The 20,174-nt window shown below is 47.8% G+C and overlaps 1 protein-coding gene across 2 annotated transcripts in view; it reads right to left on the reverse strand.

Moving 5' to 3' along the window:
- Positions 1 to 378: 378 nt before the first annotated feature.
- AP2B1 (adaptor related protein complex 2 subunit beta 1) overlaps positions 379 to 20,174 on the reverse strand; it is a 74,810-nt gene continuing 55,014 nt past the window's right edge. For both annotated transcript variants that reach the window (XM_071765445.1, XM_071765446.1), the window contains 4 exons: positions 12,605 to 12,689; positions 11,785 to 11,871; positions 3,685 to 3,839; positions 379 to 2,601 (listed from right to left, as the gene is read on the reverse strand). In XM_071765445.1, coding sequence (XP_071621546.1) covers positions 2,527 to 2,601; positions 3,685 to 3,839; positions 11,785 to 11,871; positions 12,605 to 12,689 — 402 coding nt within the window. In that variant the 3' untranslated portion in view covers positions 379 to 2,526. The remainder of the gene's footprint in view (positions 2,602 to 3,684; positions 3,840 to 11,784; positions 11,872 to 12,604; positions 12,690 to 20,174) is intronic.

Raw genomic sequence — 20,174 nt, forward strand, 5'->3', positions numbered from 1 at the left:
TGGAAGATCCCAGCACTGGTTCAGAGCAATGGGAATGCATCAGACCCCCAGCATTTCCTGGCAGGGAAAGCAGGACACCACAGAGAGCCCACTGGGGCCCAGAAAGGGTTAAAAGGGGATATCCATCTTCCTCCTGCTCAGCAGCCAGACAGACATTTGCCACCTCCTTGCCATGCAAGCCCCTATTTTGGGGGGGGTCTCTGCTGTAGAAAAATGAGCATTGAAGCAGACAAAAGGCTCCTGGTGAGCAAACAGCTTCCTTCCCACCAAATCCAACCTTCACCCTTCAATCCAACCTCCAACCCTCCAGCCAAGAAGGCCCAAAGCAGAGGGATGGGACCCTCTCCCCAGCCCCACAGAGCCACACACAGCCACAGCCTCGTGGAGATGAATTTATTGACATGGAGGGCAGGGAAAGCCTGAAGAGCAACACAACCACATGGCCAACACTCAAACGAGCAGCACGGTGGGACAGGAGGGCAAAGAACCACCCAGAGAGCCCGGGCTCTGCCCCACAGTGCAGACACCCACACCTCCCAAAAGCTGGGAAGAAATTTGGCAAGAGAAAGGGATGCTCAGCATCCCCCCTCCCTGCATCCAAGCTACACCAGCAGGGTTAGTGGAGGGAGGGTTAAGTGAATCTTCCTGACCCTCTGGCATCTCCTCCCTGCCCCGACACAGCGTGGCACTCGGTGCCACTGGTGCTTCCTTAATTGTCCTATTAATGATTTTTGTGGAGGCCCAGCAGTGCCTGGAGCAACTAAACCTCCCAGCACTCATGGGCACGGCTCAAGGGCTGGATTGCTCCAGCTCTGCTCCACTTTTTCCCCAGCCAGAGCACACACCAGGGTTCCTACACAGGGGCACCACCTTCCTTGGGGTCCTGCACGGAGTCTTTTCCTGCCATGTCCTGCTGGAGTCTTTTCCAGGACACTTCATGGTTGCAGACAGTGCCAAAGCCCTGATGAACCAGTTCCCACCACAAAACATTTACTGACTTTAAATGTAGCATCTAAAAAGACAAGATGGGGGCTGCTATGCACAAGAGCTTTGCTCACTGGGTAGGAGATGGCATCAAAGCATGCTGGGGAGGGCAAAGCTGTTCTGGTTAGAGGCTTGGGTTTAAGCAGGAGAAGCTATGAATGGGGCAAGGACATGCAAGAGGCTGCTTTGCTTTCACTGCTGTTGCCACAGCACTTAGTGGTTGCAATGTGGGGAGTCCACAGCCGTGGACTGGAAAGGGAAGGGGTCCTGGCCCTAAGGATGGGTGGGAAAAGAGGGGCCAGGGCATGGGGCTGCTTGGGACAGGGGGGAAGAGCAGGAACCCGACTGTCCCTTCTTACCATGTGCCTTTGGGCACAAAGAGCCAAGCTGCAACTGGAAGAAACACTTCCATGATCTGCTTAGCTCCCAGATTGACCTGAAACCCCAGGGCAGGCAGGGTGCAACACACCACTGAGTCCAAACCACCCCCCCCTGTGCCACAGCCTGGGTTTGGGGGACAGCAGGAGAAGAGGGAGAGCTGCTCTGCTCCCTGCAGTGCCCCAGAACACAGCCAGCAGCAGCCCCTCTCTGCAGGGGCTGGGTGAAGGTGGCACAGCTCAGGGGATGGCCAAGAAGGCAGTTTGGCTGTAGCAGGCACAGAAAGAACAAGAAGAAGAGGGGCTGCAGTTGGGTGAAGACACAGAGATCATACCTGGAGTTCTGGCAAGAGCCTTCTGCTCTAAGAACAGGTTTGTTTCCTTCATTTCAGCTGCTGCTGTCCCATTACCAATCTAGGTCTGCAGCTCCTCCCCACACAACAGGAGCTAACGAGCCAGGGAGATGGTTGGAGTTCAAACAGACCATCAAAAGCAGAGCTGACTGCCAGTACAGGCATAATAAAAAAAACACCCTCTCTGGGGCTCCATCTGGGCCTCCATGGACTGAACTGATGGCTCTGTTCCTAGGTTCCTCGAGGCTGACATCCCTGCAGGGCTCCCAATACTTCCTTGGAATCGCCTTCCCTTTAAGCCAATTACAATAGAAAAACTCAAAAGAAAGAAAGAAAGAAAAAAAAAGTATAAAAAATATAAAGTGCAGTGTTAGGTTTTCGACACTTTTGCCTTGTTTTAATGAGCCCACGTGTGGTTTTTGCTTGTTTCTTCAATGAGAGGTTGTTTTTACAAAAAATCATAACTACGCCTAAAGCCATTTAGAAAACACTGAACATTGGCACAAAATGGAGAAGCCCACGAGAAGGGATGAGTGAGGGGCGAGGGGGAAACGTGGGAGGAATTGAAGCAGTGGTTACAAACTCCATGGACGCTAAAAATACCAAAGGGGTTTTTGTTCCCTATCATCGTTAGCACGTGGATACTAATTGCTACCTTGGTTAATCAGTGCCTTTGACTGAAATCCTACACATGAATACAGCTGCTTCCAGTGGAGAGAGTGCTTTGCCCTGCCCTGGTGGTGAAGGAAGAGCTGGGGACCCCTTTTTCTCCCCCTCTCCTTCTGCAGGGTGAGGCACAGGCTGATGTCCTGTTAGTTTTTCAAGATGGCATCATAGGCCTGGTAGATGTACTGGGACACTTCAGGAGCTCGGCATTTCAGGGAGAGCTGTGGAGAGGAGAGGAGAGGAGGAGAGGTCAGACATGGTGCAAGGGCAGGCAGGAGCCTTCTGCCATCTCTGGAAAGGTCTGACCTACAGGTTGGGTGGGACAGACAGCAGACGTGACTGGCAGCAGCCAAGAAGCCACCTAGTTTCTTTTTCTTTTTTCTTCTGGGTTTTGCTTTCTTCCTCACCAAACTGCCTTTTCAAATCTTGCTACAAACACAGGAGGAGGGGAATGAAAGCCAACTCCCACTGTAGGCTTTCCAAATTCCTTCCCACATGCAGATGCCACTGCAGGTGTGAAGGAGGGGACAGTGCCCCAAACCCTGGGACAGGGGACTTGCACCCCCAGCACTGAGCCTGGGGGCTTCTAACGATTTGCTGCTCAGTCCTGATGGACACAAACTTGGCTCTTGCTCCTCTCTAAAGCCAGGGTCAGGCTGAGACCAGGCTGGCAGCTTCAATCCTTGTACAAACACTTCACATCACCTTCCAACACCTGCTTTCACCCTGCAGATCCCCAGACCATGGATTTAGCCTGAAACTCCTGGAACACTTTCCAAGAGGAGATAAATCCGCTAACAAAAGGATGCTCAGACACAGAAATCCTCAGAAGTGGAACAAAGTCAAAGAGAATGGCTACAGGGGTGAAGGATGCAGGACAGACAGCACCCTCCCACCAGCTATAGGCTGGTGCCAGCACAAAGCCAAAGAGGCTCTGACACCCAGACAGGCAGTCTCCACTGCAGGAAGATGGCAGGGCATAAATTTCTCCTTGTATCCAAGGGGGAAGGGCTTCCTGGCAGTGCTTTCACACTAATGTCTCTTGGCTTTATCTCAGAGATAGAGCCAAGCAAGGGATTGTTGCTGAGTGGGCATTATCCCAGCTCACTAGTGCCAGAGCAGTGAAACTCTGCTGCTTCTCACTTTTTTTTTTTTTTCTGGTTAGGTGGGCACACCTGAGCTCTCAGATAAATAACCCCCCCAAACAAGCCCATTAGACAAAGCCAGGAGAAATGGGTCCAGGGGTGAGGTGAGTCAGAAGGCCCCCAGCCTGGGCCATGTGCCCACCTCAGCTGAGACCTCACCGTGTAGTTTGGGTTCCCTGGCTGAATGCGAAGCTCTGCCAAGATCCAGATGCCATTGGTGAGTTTTAGAGACTGGTAGAGCATGTCCTGGCCCTCCACGTTCCTCTTGGCAATGGTGTAAACGTTGTTGTTCTGCAGCTTGCTGGAGACAGTGTCTTCAGAGAGAAAAAAAAAACATCTGTTAATTCAGATTCATCATCTGCAGAAACAGGAGAGCCCAGAGGAATGTTCCTAGGATGGAAGCACACAAGGAAAATGCTGACTTCTGTCCCAGTTTTCCCCTGGGACAGAAACAGACATGATCCAAGGATTAAAAAAAAAAAATCCAGTTTGATTCTGTGAGCCCACCTCATTTCTCCTTCCAGGCTGTGATCCCTTGCCCATCTTGCAGGGCTTCCACTTACTGCTCACTGCTCTGAGTCACTCAGAACTTTTTGCCTTCATCTGCAGCTCAGAGGGAAGGAGGACTCTTGCTCTATCTGTAACCCCCAACAAGCCCCAGGCAGGCTGACCTGGAGGCAGCCAAAATTCAGAAGATGAAGGTGAAGAACACAGGTGACTGCCTGAGGCTTGCTCAGGTGCCTGGTGCTGAGGTCCTGTCCCAGCCCTCACAGCTCCCTCCTGCTTCCCCCCAACTCACACACAGAAACTTCTGACCAAGCTGAAGTCCTACAAGGTACTAAAAATCCTCTCTTTTTAATTTTTTTTTTTAATGCAATCACTTGGAGGTGTAAAAAAAACAGACCTCTGCTTCCAGTCATCCCAGGGCTGTGATACAGTTTCAAGACACTGCATGACCTCAGCACTTGCAAGATGATGTGTGATTTTATCTAGAGATCTGGATGGATCTAACCATGATGATGTTATAAGGGTTATAATCTATTTCTAAGGGACCTTACAAGAACAGCAGAACACAAAAACCTTAATCCTCAGCCTTGGGATGCCAAGGGGTTTCTCAGAATGAAGCAAGGCAAACCCTGGGCTGTGGGTGCCAGTAAAAGGGACACATTCACACTTTGGGGGGGAAGGCCAAGGGAGGAGGGCTCCAAGTCTGGAGTAAATTCCCATTCCTGGAGAAATTGAACTTCTCCAAGCTCTGCTGGGGCTGTGGGGGAACACCATGTCTGTGCTGGGCTTCCATCAGGGGCTGTGCCCTTTTGACACCAAGGGAGAAAAGTGGCCTTAAACCTATGTGCACTGAAAACCAGGAGCCTGGAAACACCGGATCCATTTCCAGGAGCAGGAGGAGCAGGACAGCAGCAGGGAAGGGGCACAAAGTGACCATGCAGCTCTAATTCATCCCAACACCAAATCCACCCACGTCAGATTTGAGAAGAGACACAAACCTGTGCTGGTGCAGGGAGGAATTAGAGAGGACAGCTGAGTCTGTGCACAGGGAACAGGAAAAGCAGGAGAGAAAGAGCCCTACAAGACCAGGATGGATTTGCTGCCTCTCCCTGGGGAAGGGCTGACAACCAGACCCATGGAACAGCCCTATGGGAGCCTCTGCCCATGGCTGGGCTGAACCCCTCTGCTCCCCAAGCTTCAGAGTGGCTGTGTGCAGGGCGAGGAGGGCTCAGGCATCCAGCTACCCAGACACACTCAGATTTAGGTTTTCTCTCTTCCCCAGTTACTATGGAAACTGGCAGATCTAAGTAAGTAGTGAGATCCTTTGCTTAAAATCCCTCAGTCCCTCTGTCTCCTCCTCCCACCTCTCCTCTCCTCTGTGCAACAAACTCACCCAGAGGAGGAAAAGGGGAGCTGGGACATCACCAACCAAGGATGGGGCCCAAGCTCCCATCTCCTCTTGCCCCTCCAGCAGCTGGAGAGGCCTCCAGGGCTTGGCAAAGGGATGTGCTCAACACAAGCATTGGCTCAGAGAGCCAGCATGGTTTGTAAGGGGCTTGGTGTTAAATGTTTGCCCAGTTTTAAAAGGCTGAAGTTAAACCTCCATTGGTCTGAAGCCTCTCTGGACATGGATCCTGGAACTGCTGGCAAGGCTTTGAGACTTTCTCCAGCAATCTTCACTCCTGCTGGGTGCAGCCTCCTCCTCTGCTGGGGGATGCTGTCAGAGCACAGGCATTCCCCAAGGAGCCTGGGTGCAGGGTTGGAAGCAAAGGGGAAGCTGGAATTTTAGCAGTGGTGGGGCCCCTATCCCATCCCATGGCAGAGGGAAGGGCTCCTGCCACCTGGGAAGCTGTGATCTGGGGACACTGGGGGCAAGGTGGGGTCACAGGGCAGCTGCTCTCACACCAAAGCCTTCGACCACGTGGTGCTAAAAACATTTAAACAGCTGCTGCCTCTGCTGGGAGCTGATTCCTACGTACAGGGAGGGAAACTGAGGCAGGGCAAACTCCCTAGGAAAGCCTGTTTTCCACCTCCCTGTCTGACCTCAGTTACCCCCTTGAAGTGTGCAAGAAACCCTACAAAACACACCCTGTCTGAGCCAGACACTGGGGGTGAGCAGGGAGGAAGCTGGGGTGTTGGTGCTCAGCTTGCCTGACTCCTGGCCCTGCTCTCAGCACAGATTTGGGGGCTGGTAAGAGCCTCCCCCCCCCCTTTCCCTCCCCAGGCAGCAGCTCCCATCCCTCCTGTGCTCCCAAGCATCAGGATTTTGGAGTTGCTAAGCAACAGTGCCAGGATGTGCCTGGCTGAAGGCAGGACAGCTAATGCCATGTGACAGCACAGCCTATGAATAAAAAGGGAAAAAAAAAAAAAAAAAAGCAAGCAGATATTTGCTGGGAGCAGAGAGCTGAGTCCTGAACAGGGGCTGTTGGTTTCTGAGCAAGAGCTGAGCACCCAGCACAGTCCTGGTTAGTGCTCAGGGCACATGTCCCCAGGGACTCTGCAAACAGGAGCCACAGAGCCCTGAAAAATCAGCTGAGTCTCCACCTGACCTTGCTGAGCAACTTTCTGCAGGGTTTTTTCTTTAGGCTCAGTACTTATTCTCAAAATCTTGTAGCCCAGTGTAAGAATACAGTGAGATTTTCCCACCACCCAGACCAGGGATGTGACATCAGTCCATATTTGGGTTTTTTTTTGTTTGTATGTTTAATTTTTGGAGGCTTTTTGCATTTTGTTGTTTGCTATTTTTAAAAACAGAATTCTTTGCCCTACCCCAGTCCAACAACCAAAGAGTACAGGTGGAAAGCCAGGCATGCAGTGAGGAACAGCTGGACAAGGTCTCCCTAGCACTGAAGTAATCCCATTTTTTCCAAGAGCACTTTCCTTACAGGTAAAGCAAAGGATGTGCTTAAACCCACCCACGGAGCTTAAGAATTCCCCTTCTAAACTCACACAGCCAAGATGACCCACTGAAAACCACAGGAGTTTTCAGAAAGGACCCACACAATTCAGAATTAACACCAACAATGTGCCTTTTCTCAACTTGGACCTTCATGGCATTTTGCAAGGAGCACTGGAATCAGGAAATGAATTTTAATCCCTGTATTTTTTGCTGTGGTGGCTGCAAACATCCCCATGCTGTTTCTAGTAACCCTGAGCATCCAGCCAAAAACTGCATCCAAATCCATCTGCCCAAATCCAGTAGGGAGGCACTTTGGTCAACATTATGACAGTAAATTAATTTCTAATTTAATTAATTAAAAAGCACAAGTTTGATAATACAATAAACAATCAGATTACTAGATTTGTACATACAGGAAAAAAAAAAAACAAAAACAACCTTACCAGGGAAGCTTGCATAGAAATGCATCCCAGGTTGTTCCAGCCAGAAAATCCAATTTCTTTTTGTTCCAAATTACTCAGGGGAAAAAAAACCACAAACAACAAAGTGACCACTGCATACCAATAAAGCCATATTCAACCCCAAACACTACAGCTGCTGTTTCACACCAAATTGTGGTCCAATAAAAGAAAGCAAAACCAAAGTACCTACAACTGCTGAACTGCACAGCAACTAATTGCCTCCTATTTAATGGCATTGAACCTCCTTGTGCAAGTCAGCATGTCAGCTTTCACTCTGGGGGTTTTGGTAAGCAGGATTAAAAAAAAAAAACCAACAAAAAACCCCAAACCAACAAGCAAACAAACATTTAGCTGATCTGCTTTACATATCTTAGTTTAATGCAGTGGTCCTTCAAAATTTAATCAAGCTTTGCATGTTAAAAAGCAAAAAACCCACAAAAAAATCAGTGTGAACAAGCCAAACTGAGCTTTAGTGAGTGCTCAGCTGCAGGGGTGCAGTTGCACCAACAGCACCTACATTATTTGAGCTATGAATCTATTTTCATGGATTAGATTCTTAAATTTTAATTAAAAAAAAAAAAAAGCCCAGATCAATTAATTTAGCACTGGATGCATAAGAGATGAGGATGCTGGGGTATAACCATGACCTTGTGTTTTCATTATTAGATGCACTTCCAAATGTTTTTCTCCATAGCACTCTCACAACCCCTTCCTAAGAGGCAGATGCACGCAAGAGCTCTAATGAATTCCAGACGTGCAGCACATCCTAAAAACACCTTGGTCCCATGATACAACTCCAGAGTGAATCCACAGACACACAGCTCCAGCCCTAAAGAACAGATCTCACTGCTGGAAACCTGAGCCCCAAATCCCTTGCCCAGAATCAACAGAATCACTCCAGGTCATTGGGAACCCCAGAAATACCTTCAAGGGTCGAGGACCTGGGATTTTTTGTTGTTGTTTTTTTGTTTTTTTTTTTCAAAGATGCTGCAAGTTCTACCACTTAAGGGCACCTGCTCCTCACCCACAGCCTGGGACCTTATCCCAGGCTTCAGCTTGGGCTATCTGCAGCAGCCAACATTTTCTGGCTTCTCTGTGCCCTGGTTCCAGGGGGAGTTGCCAGGGACTGGAGCTGCTTCTGCCATCCCTGTTGCAAACAAAAGTCAATTGTATTTGGCTTGCTCATGGGAACAGGATGGATCTTTTCCCCACAAAGACCTGGGAGAACAGACACACAGAAGCATCTTCCCTGACTGACTGTGTTTATCTTCCTTTTTATTTCAAGGAGCAAAAGAAATAACCTGGGGAAAAGCCTGCAGTTTACACAGGAGGTGCTGTAAGGTGACTGTGGAACAGTGACAGCAGAGCAGTGCCAGCCAGGCAGCCCTGGGTGAACAATGCACAATCTGCTTTCTTGACAGATAAAACCCCAGCCCCCTAAAAAAAAAAATAATAAAAAAAAATTCCCTATTCCAAGCCCATTTCACTTTGATTCAAAGAAATTCCCATTTCATTTTTTCCCCTGAAGAAAATCAGCATCCTCTGCTGAGCTGCTCAGCAGGGTCTCCTGGCACATAACCTCACCCCCACTTCTCACCTGGTGCTGCAATGCCTCATTTAGGAGAGCAGAGGCTCTTTGCAGCTGGGAGAAAGAAAAGCCAGGCACTAAGGGTGCAGGAACCCTGCTCACCCCTCTGCCCCCCAGCTCTGTGCCTGGGGCTGGTGCTGGGGAGCAGAGGTATTTTTAGCTCTGAGCTCCATCCACGTCACTGGGCTGGAATGGGCTGGACAGAAGCATGAATGGTGCTGTGAGTGCCTCAGCATCCACGGCCACCAAGGGGGTGGGCTCAGACTAGGCATGAATTACTGATCCCAGCAGATGGGAGGGGAGGGAGAAGGACTCAAGGGAATAATCACTCTCAGGGTGGCTGCACACCTCTGCCGAGCCTGAGTTTTTCCTCGGTGCTGAAGGGTTGCAAAAAAAAAAAAAAAACAAACAAAAAAAACCCCACCAAGAAAACAATAAACCAACAAACCCCAGTGTCTCTTGAGTTGTAGTTAAGGGCTGTTGAAATCTGCAGATTTTGTTCTGCACAGCTCTGCCAGAGCAGCCCTCATGTACCTTAGCTGATGGAGTGATATTTCATGGGTGAACAAGAGAGGCACCAGCAGCCCAGGTCGAGAGCTTTGTTCTGCTCAGGCATCTCCCCTGAGAGTCTTTTCAACATGAACCACTGCCTCCTCCACAAGGATCAAGGTCCTGAAGGTTTTAGACACAGAGCTGCTATTCTGGAAGAAAGAGGGGGCCTTAAAACAAGGCTGCTTTCACTGGATCTAAATGATGTGAATCTTGAAAGAATAGCTCCTTACTGCCAGACACACACCCTTGCCCTGGAACAAATCAGTAGGAAGATGGATTCAGCTGTCACCTGACCCTGTTTACTTTGCCCCTGCCCTGTGGTGTGTACTACCAGACAAGCCACTTGCCACACTGTGAGACATCTCCATCCCTGAGGATGCTGGAAGCCCAGCCCTCCATGGGGTCTGCCTGATCCTTGTAATGACAAGTTTGATGCTCTTGGGATGCTCTGTACTAGAGGAGTTACTGCTCTAACAGAGCAGAGTAGTCAGGGTTGCAAAAATACTAAGACAAACACAAGATTTCCCTAGTTTTCCATCCTGCAAGCTATTGGCCTGCTCTGTGCTGCAGCCCAGGTGGTCAAGGAAGGAAAGGATCAGTAGAGTCATGAGAGGGAGGAGCTGTCAGCAGCAGAAATACAAAACCAGAAGCTTCAGTGCATGGAAGTGTTTGAAATCTGTTTATGAGACATGACCCACTTTCTCCAGTACCTAAAGCCAAGGAGGCTGGCAGACCATGCACACCCTCGAGCATCCTGAGCTCAGGATCCCTGCACTGTGTCCAGGGCTCTGCTAAAGCACCAGGAGAAGCCTCTTCCCACCAGAGCCCTGGCAATGGCTGTGGACACCACTACAGAGAAACTGCCCACCCTTCCTGTGCTCTCCTTGCAAGTCAGGAACATGTTTCTCCACCAGGTATCACCAATTCAGGACAAGCAGCCTTGTCCTGAGCTGCCCAACATTTCCTGAATGAGGAGCACTGATTGTCACTCCACATTTTTTACATTTTCTTCCAGAGGCAGAAGGGAGCACAGGCCAGCCTGGAGGATCTTCCAAGCCACACATCCCCCTCTCTCCCTCCCAGCTACACCCTCTGCTAACAGCAGCCCAACACCAACTTGGGAGAAGTTACCAAGGGTTCTGATTTGGGATGCAAAAAGCTCTGGGTGACTGGGGCAGGGCTGGGGCAGAAGGCACTGCTGGCAGCAGCACTGCAGTGCAGGGGAGAGGCTGTGCCAAGCAGGGTTGGGAGCAGAGGGAGGGTTGGGGGAGGCACAGAGGTTGTTCTCATTTGAAACCCTACATTGAAATTAAGTCATAAGGTCCAACAGCTGCTATTTTTTCCCCCCCTCTTGCATGCTCCATCTTTTATATTCCAAAATAGTAATAATTATGAGTACAAAGAGACCCGTGGTTTCTGTCTGCAATTGAAGCAAGAGGGTGTTCATTGTGTAATAGCAGACATGAGAGAATAAAAAGGTTATGAGGTCTGCAATCAATAGGGACACTTCTTTTCCTCTGTGAAACACAGCAGCTTTCACTAGAATCACTTGGCTCCTGCCCAGAACCTCTTGAACAGGAGCAAAGCTGCTAGGCTGGCCCCATTCCACTTTTTTTTTTACACTCCCTCATCCTTCAGCAGGAGTAAGGTCATATGTATAAGTAGGATGCTCACAGAGGCAACTAAACACAGGACACAGAGTGATCAAAATGCATCAGTATGGCAGCTGACACAGCAGACCAAAGCTCCTCAAGTGGTCTGTCCTCCAGAGATGCCAAAACATCTTACAGTGGTTTGTAGGGTTGTTCTTTCACAACAGAATAAAGAAAGGAGAGGCTGAAAGGTGGTGACCCAGGATTATGCAGTAGATTAAAGTCAGGGCCAGAACACGTTGCCTGAAGTGTACAGGAGCAGGAGAGGATTGCTGCACTGCCCCAACACATGCAGCTCTAGTTAGAAGAGCAGTTTTGCAGAGAAATAAAGCATAAGAGAAACAAGAATACCATTCACACTAAAGTCCACAATGAAAGGAAGAAAGAGAAAAGTAAAATCTAAAATGTTAGTTCAGATGTGTTTTATGGGGATCAAGCTGAAGTTTTTACTGAAACAAGCTCTAGGATTCAAGGCTGTTCTGGTCTTAAGTGCAATAACCATAATAAATCTGTTAGCTAAAGATGCTGCTGTTTAATAAGGTGATGTCTAGTGACCATACATCAAAAGTGCTCTCAGCATGGCAGAATTAAGCTACTCACCAGCATTCAGGTGACAATCTTTAATCTGAAACTGAAGCTCATTTTCATTTGGAATATCCTTCCATGTTGCAAGGAAGACCTGGCGCTCTAGAAACAAGAGAGAGAAACCATCAGGACTCCTCTGTCCTCACAGGACCACAGCATTAATTAATTCACAGCAGAATGATACAAAGTAGATACACAGAAGATTTGTTGGTGACATTTGGCCCTGCTGGGATCCAGGATTTGCTCCTGTAACCACCTCAGTCTCACTGTAAAAGCAGCAAAGCTTGGCTGGATTTTGGAGCTGCCAAACCAGAGACTGCCTGTACCATATGAGCTGTCTGCAAACCAAGGACAAGCAGGATTTGATGAGAAGGAAGGAGACCTCCACATTTAGGATTATATTATAGCAAAAGCTGCTTTTCAAGCTACTTCCCCGACAGTTCAAACAGCAATTTAATAAAGGTGACCAGGAAGACACAAATTACAGTGAAAGTGGTGTGGGGGCAAATCCTAGACCCATTTGAGTGACTCAAGCCCTCAATGAAAATTATCAAAAAGCAACCAGACAAACACAAAATCCCCAAATCAGCCTCAAAGAAAACTGATTCATCCTTTATCTGGCAGAGAATCAGAGTGGAGGACTTGGGTTCTGGTAACTGTTGAATTTCAGGACAACAGGGCTGGGTTACCAGACCACTACAGATCAGTTCAGGGTGGTGAGATGTGATCTCCTGAGCATAAAGATCATGACAAGCACACATGAGCCTCAGCCATGGGAGAGCTGCACCCAGCTGGGTGGCTGAAGAAGGCTGACCACAGACCTAAAAGCACTCACCCATTTTGCCATCCTCCACGAAAAGCACATTGAGGGGAATTAGGCAGCTGAAGTAAAAGACATCAATGTTGTTTTTCACAGCCACCTGTTACAGAAGAAATAAGAGGGGTTAAAGCATCTCTATCAGCTGGAAGTCCAAAGGGATCCCACAATTTCATGCAGTCTCATCACCTACCAGCACGCCCTGAAGTGCTCTCCCCAAGCAAAGGTCAACTCTGAATTTCAGACTACCTGGAGAGGTGATCCTGAGCTTCTGGGTAATTTCAGACAAGGAGCAGTCCCACCCTTCTGTGCCCACTCCATTTTCCCTAAAAGCTGCTCAATCTCCTGAGCATTTCACCAAGCTGCCTCCGAGCCAATTGCACTGATGGGCTCACAGCCAGCAGCCTTGCTCTTTTCTGCTGTCATTCAGCCTCTCCCTCCCCTCACTTCTTCCACCTCTGAGGTACATTACTGTCTCCTGACTGCACACAGCTATTATCATCTCTGCTATATTGCACATGAGCTTCTCCATCTCCCCTTTCTGCTGCCTCACTCTTTTCATTCCCTGGCTCCAAACCCCTGGGTATTCTTCATTTTCACCCCCAGCTCTCAGCTGTGCCTGAACATGCAGCCTCCTGGATGAGTTCTATCTCAGCCTCTATCTTTCTAGAAAGCCTGAAGTGGGTCCACTGCCTGCAGCATCTCTCAAGCCTCCCATCTTTACCTTTTTGAAAGCTATAAAGTGAGCACGTGCCAGGTGTTGATTCCTGGAAGAAGAAAGCTCTGCAACAGAGCAATCAGGACAGGTAAAAAAAAAAAGTTGCCTTGACCAAAGACTTAATTATCAGTGTCATTAAACTCTGCCAGCCAGGGAGCTGCAGAGAGTTGAATTTTATCACAGATGCTTGCTGCATTACTAATCTCTGCTAATACAGAAAGAAACCTCACTTTCCATTTTTCCCCTGACTGAGAGCTGGAGCAAACTGGAGGTCTGTCAAAGCACCCTGTCATAATACCACAGAAAAAGGTAGCTCTGGGCTTTATTTTTATGCCTCTCATGCTCTCCTCACATCATCCTGCACAGCAATAACCTGTCATGAGAGTACAGCTCAGCAGACACCTCCCAGTGCTTGTGATGAAGGAAACTCAGGCTGTACAAGACACCTAGAGTTGAGGTCGTGTGGGTAGTCCTGAACTTCAGGAGCTGTTTAAGGTCCCACTTCCTTTGAAAAAACCCAGGAGGAATTCTCCCATTTGTCACCCAGCTAAAACATAAGCCAGACCATGCTAAATGCTGAGCCAAAGAAACACATTTGCTGTTACAAAGATTTATGCCAAGACAAACTCAAATCACATTACATAATTACATATATTAGTGTCCTGCAGAGAAAAATTTATTGTCCCACAGTGGCAGGTTTAGAAAGGCATCCCCAAATGTTGGTAAAAACAGTTGTGGATAGACAAGGGAGGGGAGTAAACCAGAGAATTCAAACACAAGTCATATTTGATTAGACATGCATGAGCACCAGAGGACAAGCAGTAGGAGCTCAAGCTCCTGAACAAACTCTTGGAGCAACTGGGAAGGTCCCAGAAGTGCAACGAGAGCAGGAAGGTAGATGTGACAGTCTGTGAGGTTTCTACTTTTAGCCATCACTAAAGGTAGCAACTTATGTTTAATTCCCACAGTGCAAACCAGCTTAAGAAGGGATTAATTTAAAGCCCACTAAAACCATGTAAATGATGGTGCAACCTAGGAAAAAAAAATGGTTCTCTGTAAAAGGGGGCTGCTACTTGCTCTGATTGCTGGCATCACACTCATGAGTTGGAATGTCCACTCTTGGAGCTGGAGGAGCCAAAGCCAGTGGGGTAAAAGTAGATTGGTGGATGGATTTAAGGGATTCAAAATGTAATTGAACAAACTGGGTGGGTAGCCAAAAACACACCTCAGTCTGGGACTGCACTGTAGCTGTAGCAGATGCTCTGCTTGGATATAAGTCAGAGAGATGAGGCAGAGGAGGGAATTCAGGCTAAACGTCTGGGAAAACTCAATAGAGAGAATTGTTAAGCAACACAAAAATCTCCTGAGGAAGAGAGAAGCTCCAGTGCTTGGAGTATTTAAAATCAGCCTTGAGAATGCTCTCAAAAAGAGGAACTGTAGCAAACCCCAGAAAGCATGGCAGGGATTACACTGCGTAACTGCAGATCTGTTCCAATTTCTGATTCCATGATTAATTGCTTTGCCTTAGAACAACAGAGATTACTCAGCTTTTGTAGGTAACTGTTGTAGCCATACAGCAGCAGTTTCTTACAAGAGGGGCTGGAAGGCAGTGCCTTCTCTCAGTCATGGTTCTGGAGGCACACTCCAACTTAATATGCCAGCCCCGTCCCTGCAGTTATGAGACTGCTATAAAAAGGTATCTGCTGACCTGCTTCTCAACTCTGCAGAAACATTCTGAGTAAGCTGCTCTGCCTTTACCCTGGAGAGCTACCCAATTAAGATGCTCTGAAGTGCAACTTCTTCCCAGCAAAGAAAAGCAAGCCACATGCCAGCCCTCCTCCTCCCAAACTGCATCACTGGGCTCCGGAATGACATCACAGATCACTTGGCAGCTGTCTGGAATGATGCAGAAAGCAGCTGTTACAAATAATTTTTGCAAACAGGAGAGGAAAAAGGGTACAGGCTCCTTAAGCTTATAGCACTGGTAAGCTGTTCAAGACATGGAAGCTACTCCATAGTGCAACATCACATGCTTTTCCCTTCAACAGCCAGGTTTGCACTGTTAGTGCTGTGGTCCCCCAGCTCTGGTTCATGAAAAAGCACCTGCAGCTACCTGGATGTGGAAGCTCCCCCCAAGGAAAGGCTGAGAGGTCCTGCCAGCTGGTGACAGGCTTTCTAAGGTCACACTCCAGTCTTTGCACTGCCACATCAGGAGAATCCAATGCCAACTGATAGGCTCTGACAGCAACCACAGGCAGAAAGCAGATCCCCAGCAGTGCCTCTGAGAAATTGAGTAGCTAATAACAGCTACTTGCCAAAAAAATCCAGTGCTCCTCAGATGGGAATATCAGCCTGAGACAATCAATGACAACTGAAGTGATAGCAGTAGCTGAGAAGTCTCTTCAGGTTTGCCATGCTTGAAAGGCACCTCCACATGCATTCAATAAATCCTCCAGTCCAGACCAACTTTGCCTCTGGCTCTGCACCTTTCACCTGCTGACCTGGACATGAACTGTGAAACCTTTACCAAGACCTTCACCTTCAGATTTTTGAGAGATGAAACAGAAACACTTCAAATACAAATGGCTTTCCATCTACAATCTTTCTGAAAGGGGGAAAAATAATGTTACTACCTTGGTGAATTTAGTCACGGAGATGACAAAGCTGCTGAGGGATAAAAGTCAAAAGGTTCCACTTTCCTTGCTGAAAAGGCATGAGCTCACTAAAAACTGGCACAGGGTTCCCAATCATTTGGGTCTTGTTTATGATCTGACTAGAGGAAGCAGCAGTTCTACAAATAAGCCCTGGAACCCATTTGCTCACCCTGCAGCATGAGCACTGTTCTCATGTCCTTTCTTGCAAGTGCAATCCTCTGAGAGCCAGCACATGGTATTTTGGGGAGGGTGTACCTTGTAAGAGCAACACCAGGTTATTTTCTTCAACAGTGTAGGTTTCTGATGCTTCAAATCCCAGACTTGAGCATAAGAAATGACTTTCAAAGTCAAGTCTGAAAGCAACACAGATGCTTTCCATCAGCAGCAAGTACACAACATTCCTACTTGGAATCCCATTAGCACCTACACTAAATTAAGGATTTCCTTCAAGTTGGGTTTTGCTCTCGAGCCTGGTAACAGCCAAACTGTTAAGGTGAGAGCTCCTCTCCTCTGCTGAATCTTTTTTACCTCTGCCAGCACAAGGTCACAGTTTATTTTGTGACAGTCTGCTGCTCTGGCTGTCACATGTCCCCAGGCAGTGCCAGCTACTTCCTTTCACTCTGTGTGACAGGCAGGGTTCTCAGGATCCTACGGGTGCTTGGCAGCCGATGCTCTACCCACAGGCAGAGGCTGAGCCTGGAGCTGTGTGCAGGCAGGGGGGTGGGTGCTGGGGCTGTCACCCCTGGGCACAATGGGTGCCATCAGGGAACAGCCAGAGACTGGGAGGATTATGCTCTGGTGTGTGCCTGCCTGGATTTGGAAGTTCAAAACGTGCATGGGATGAAACGTGCTGCACACCATGTGGCAGCCCTGCCCTTCACCAGCAAGCCAAGAGCCTTCTGCAGCTGAGCTGGGAACTGGCCACAGACACCAAGTGTGAGCAGAGCCCTTAATTAAGGGAGCTCCCAGGAGGGTTCTCTTTTTTGATGGAATAAGATCCTTGCTAATACAGGCTGTTAAAAACCAGCCTAGACAACAAACCCAAGAAAGCAGCTTCCACATCCACCTACCCAAGGTTGTTCTGTGGTGGCTGGTCCTCCCATTTTGACACAGCTCCCACCCAGGCAGATCTTGGGCCATTTATCAAGCAGACACTGAAGGGAGAACATCTACTGGCTGGACTTGCTTGCTTCTCACGTTGATTCTCAGCCTTGTTTTTCATGGAGAGTCAAATGTGTGAAATCTGTTTCCAGGTACTGAGAGCTCCTGCATTTATGACCCAAGATACATGAACACCCCTGAGGTTCTGCACTGCAAGCACAGCCCTGAGGGCTGGAGGAGCACAGGGGATGAGTTGCAGCAGACCTCAGCATGGAAGAGCAAGGATCATCTAGTACATAACCAAGATCAATCTTTTATCAACAAGGAGGCTGCACTTTCATTTGTCTTTAGGGAAATGTTTTGCCAAACTCATTGGAAGAAACAAAAACGTTCTGCACCTCACACAGCAGCCAGCACTGCCAAGTGTCACTCCTCAGGATGAAGCACAGCTGGCAGATCCTTCCCTTCCAACAGTGGCCAGATCATTTTACAGGCATTTTGGAAAACTGAATGCTATACTTCTTTCACTTGCATGCTCAGTAGCTGCAACCAACAGCACTGGCAGCTGACAGGAGGTAACTCTGGGGAATGCAACACACTGATTATCAATTCTGAATGTGGATCCCAAGGGAATGGCAATGGCTCCAGGTTCAGGCAGACTCACTACTGCTCCGGGAGGCTCTGCAGCTTGTTTCTGACTGTATGGTCTCCTGCAAGTGGTTATCATCTCACAGAAGAGATTATTGTATTCATGCTCTGACAGGCCAGGCCTGAGTTCCAAAACTCCCTCAGCAGGCTGCCTCCCTTTCTCACATTTCCAGGGTTAAGGGAGCAATTCTTGTGGACTCAACTGAACATTCCAGTTATTCTGATTTCCCAGCATTTCACAGCCCTTGAAAGGTCATTCATTAGGAACAGCAGTTCTCTTTAAGCATAGAAAAGCTCTCATTCCAGGTATTTCCCATTCCAAATTTCACTTGATGTACCTGGAAAGAGTTATTAATCCTCCCCAGTGCAAATTCGTATTTTGGAACCCATTTTCCTCTTTGAGAGGACATTCACAATGACAAAAATACTCTCTGCCCACCTCATTTCTTCTACCAGGTTCAGCCCAACAACCAGGGTGTCATCAGAGGGTATCAGAGACTGTGAGGGTATCAGAGAGATTGTGAAAAGGTAACTACAGGACCCAAACAAGCCTGTACAACTACCAGAGAAGCCTGCTAATACTTCTCACAAGATGCAAGGTGACTGGCAAACTTTTCAGTTGGGAACCATAGTTGCATTTTACCCAAGTAAGCCTCTGAAAATATTTCAGTCTTCTTCACCTTCTCGTAAAAATGGCTTTTTTGTTAACTTGTCAAATGATTTAGTTTCTTTTCATGACTACAAACGGTAAGATTAAAACAGCTGTATTGGGTGAGAAATTAGAAATGGTAATAAAAATAACCTGAACAAGACCTGAATTCATTACTTTTGAAACAGTTGCCTAAGGAATGTACAAGTAGTCTTTGAAGTTTCTAATTAACATGACAAAAAGTTGAAAGCTATCAGCTTGGTTACTGCAGGACTTATTTTTCTTGTTACTCAAACAAAATAACCCCACCAGATTAAGAGATGAACAGAAGGCCCACAGGTTCAAACCAGCCCTGCATCTACTTCAATGTTCCCCAGCTCAGAAAAATCACATTAAGCAAATTCAACTTGATGAGTGTTTTGGTTCTTCAATGAATACAAAAACATTTGTATTCTCTACTCCTGAATTATGCTATAAATTGTTCCCTAAGTAGGTCACCAAAACGATTTCTGAATGTTTCAAGACAGATAATTTCAATATGAACTAACAAAACCAGAGCCTTGGCTGTCAGGGCAATGACAGATCTCCATCAAACGCACTGTTGTCAAAAAAGTAAGGGGAGTGCTCTTTTTAACTTGGCATCTGCTATCATGATTCAACTCTTTGCAGAGAAATATACTATTACTCCATATGGCAGCTTCCCTGATTGTAAAAGGGCAGCCAACTTCTATGGCAATGAGAGATGTAGGAAATTAGCAACCAAGTCTGGCACTGAGCAGTGCTCCACTGTCTCGTTATAAGGTAGCTGGAGGTTTCCTCACTTGTTTTCTCTTTGCTTTGTTCTAGCAGAAGATGCTACAAGAAACAAACTTCTCTGATTCCTTCAGAGATTTAATAACCTAAATCCTTCCTGATCAAAGGAAGCAGCAACTTAAGAACATCTGCTTGAGGGAGTCTGCAGTGTTATGGAGGCAAATCAGGACCATCACCTCCAGGAGACTTCCAGATTTCCTTCAGAGCAGGAGGTAGGGTTTTACCACAGCTGACTCACATGCAACAATGCAACCACATCCTTGTGACCTGGATGCAGAGGGAATTCAGCTTTTCCAGAATCTGGGAGGGCCCCTCTGTGGAAGATGAGCACATGTACTTTGTACCCTGTCCACATGCTCCCCAGGTCGCTCGGCTGAGCTTGGAGGTGGAGTGGAGGATTGCTCCTTTGAGCACCAGAGAAGCTATTTCAAGCTTTTTGCCCAAAGACTCATCAATAAGTCATAAGCCCCGGAACAGAAGTCAAAAGAAGGGAAGAAAACACAGTTGGTCAGGAGGAATAAATAGGAACTTCCATTGCATTCTCTTAGTCTAAAAACAGAACGAGCCGCTTCAAAACATTCCTCTCTCTGAGCTGCTACACTACAGGAACCCAACCAAGTTCCACCTGAGGACTTCAAGAGAGTGGGAGAGGCTACAATGCTTTGGGATACAGGGAAAATTATCCAGGAGGACCCAGCTACACAGAGCAGAAGCAGGAGCCCTTTGCTAGTTGCCTCTTCTATGGAAGAACAGCCTCATTAATGAAACACCAGCTGCTGACATCCCTTCTCTGCCTTTCCTGGAACACACCTTGTGGTTTTTACACATCTTGTGTGTATTAAATCACTCAGCAGTCACCATCTTTTGGGCAATTCCTTTCAATGCCTCAGTTCTTGCTGACAGCTCTTGCTGCCTGCTCCACCACAGGCCCACACTGCCTCTGTTCAGACCAGCTCAAGTTCACAAACCCAACAAAACTTCAAGCCCAGCTTGCAGAAAAATGTT

Source organism: Heliangelus exortis, chromosome 21, assembly GCF_036169615.1.
Source record: "Heliangelus exortis chromosome 21, bHelExo1.hap1, whole genome shotgun sequence".
NCBI classification, from domain to species: domain Eukaryota; kingdom Metazoa; phylum Chordata; class Aves; order Apodiformes; family Trochilidae; genus Heliangelus; species Heliangelus exortis.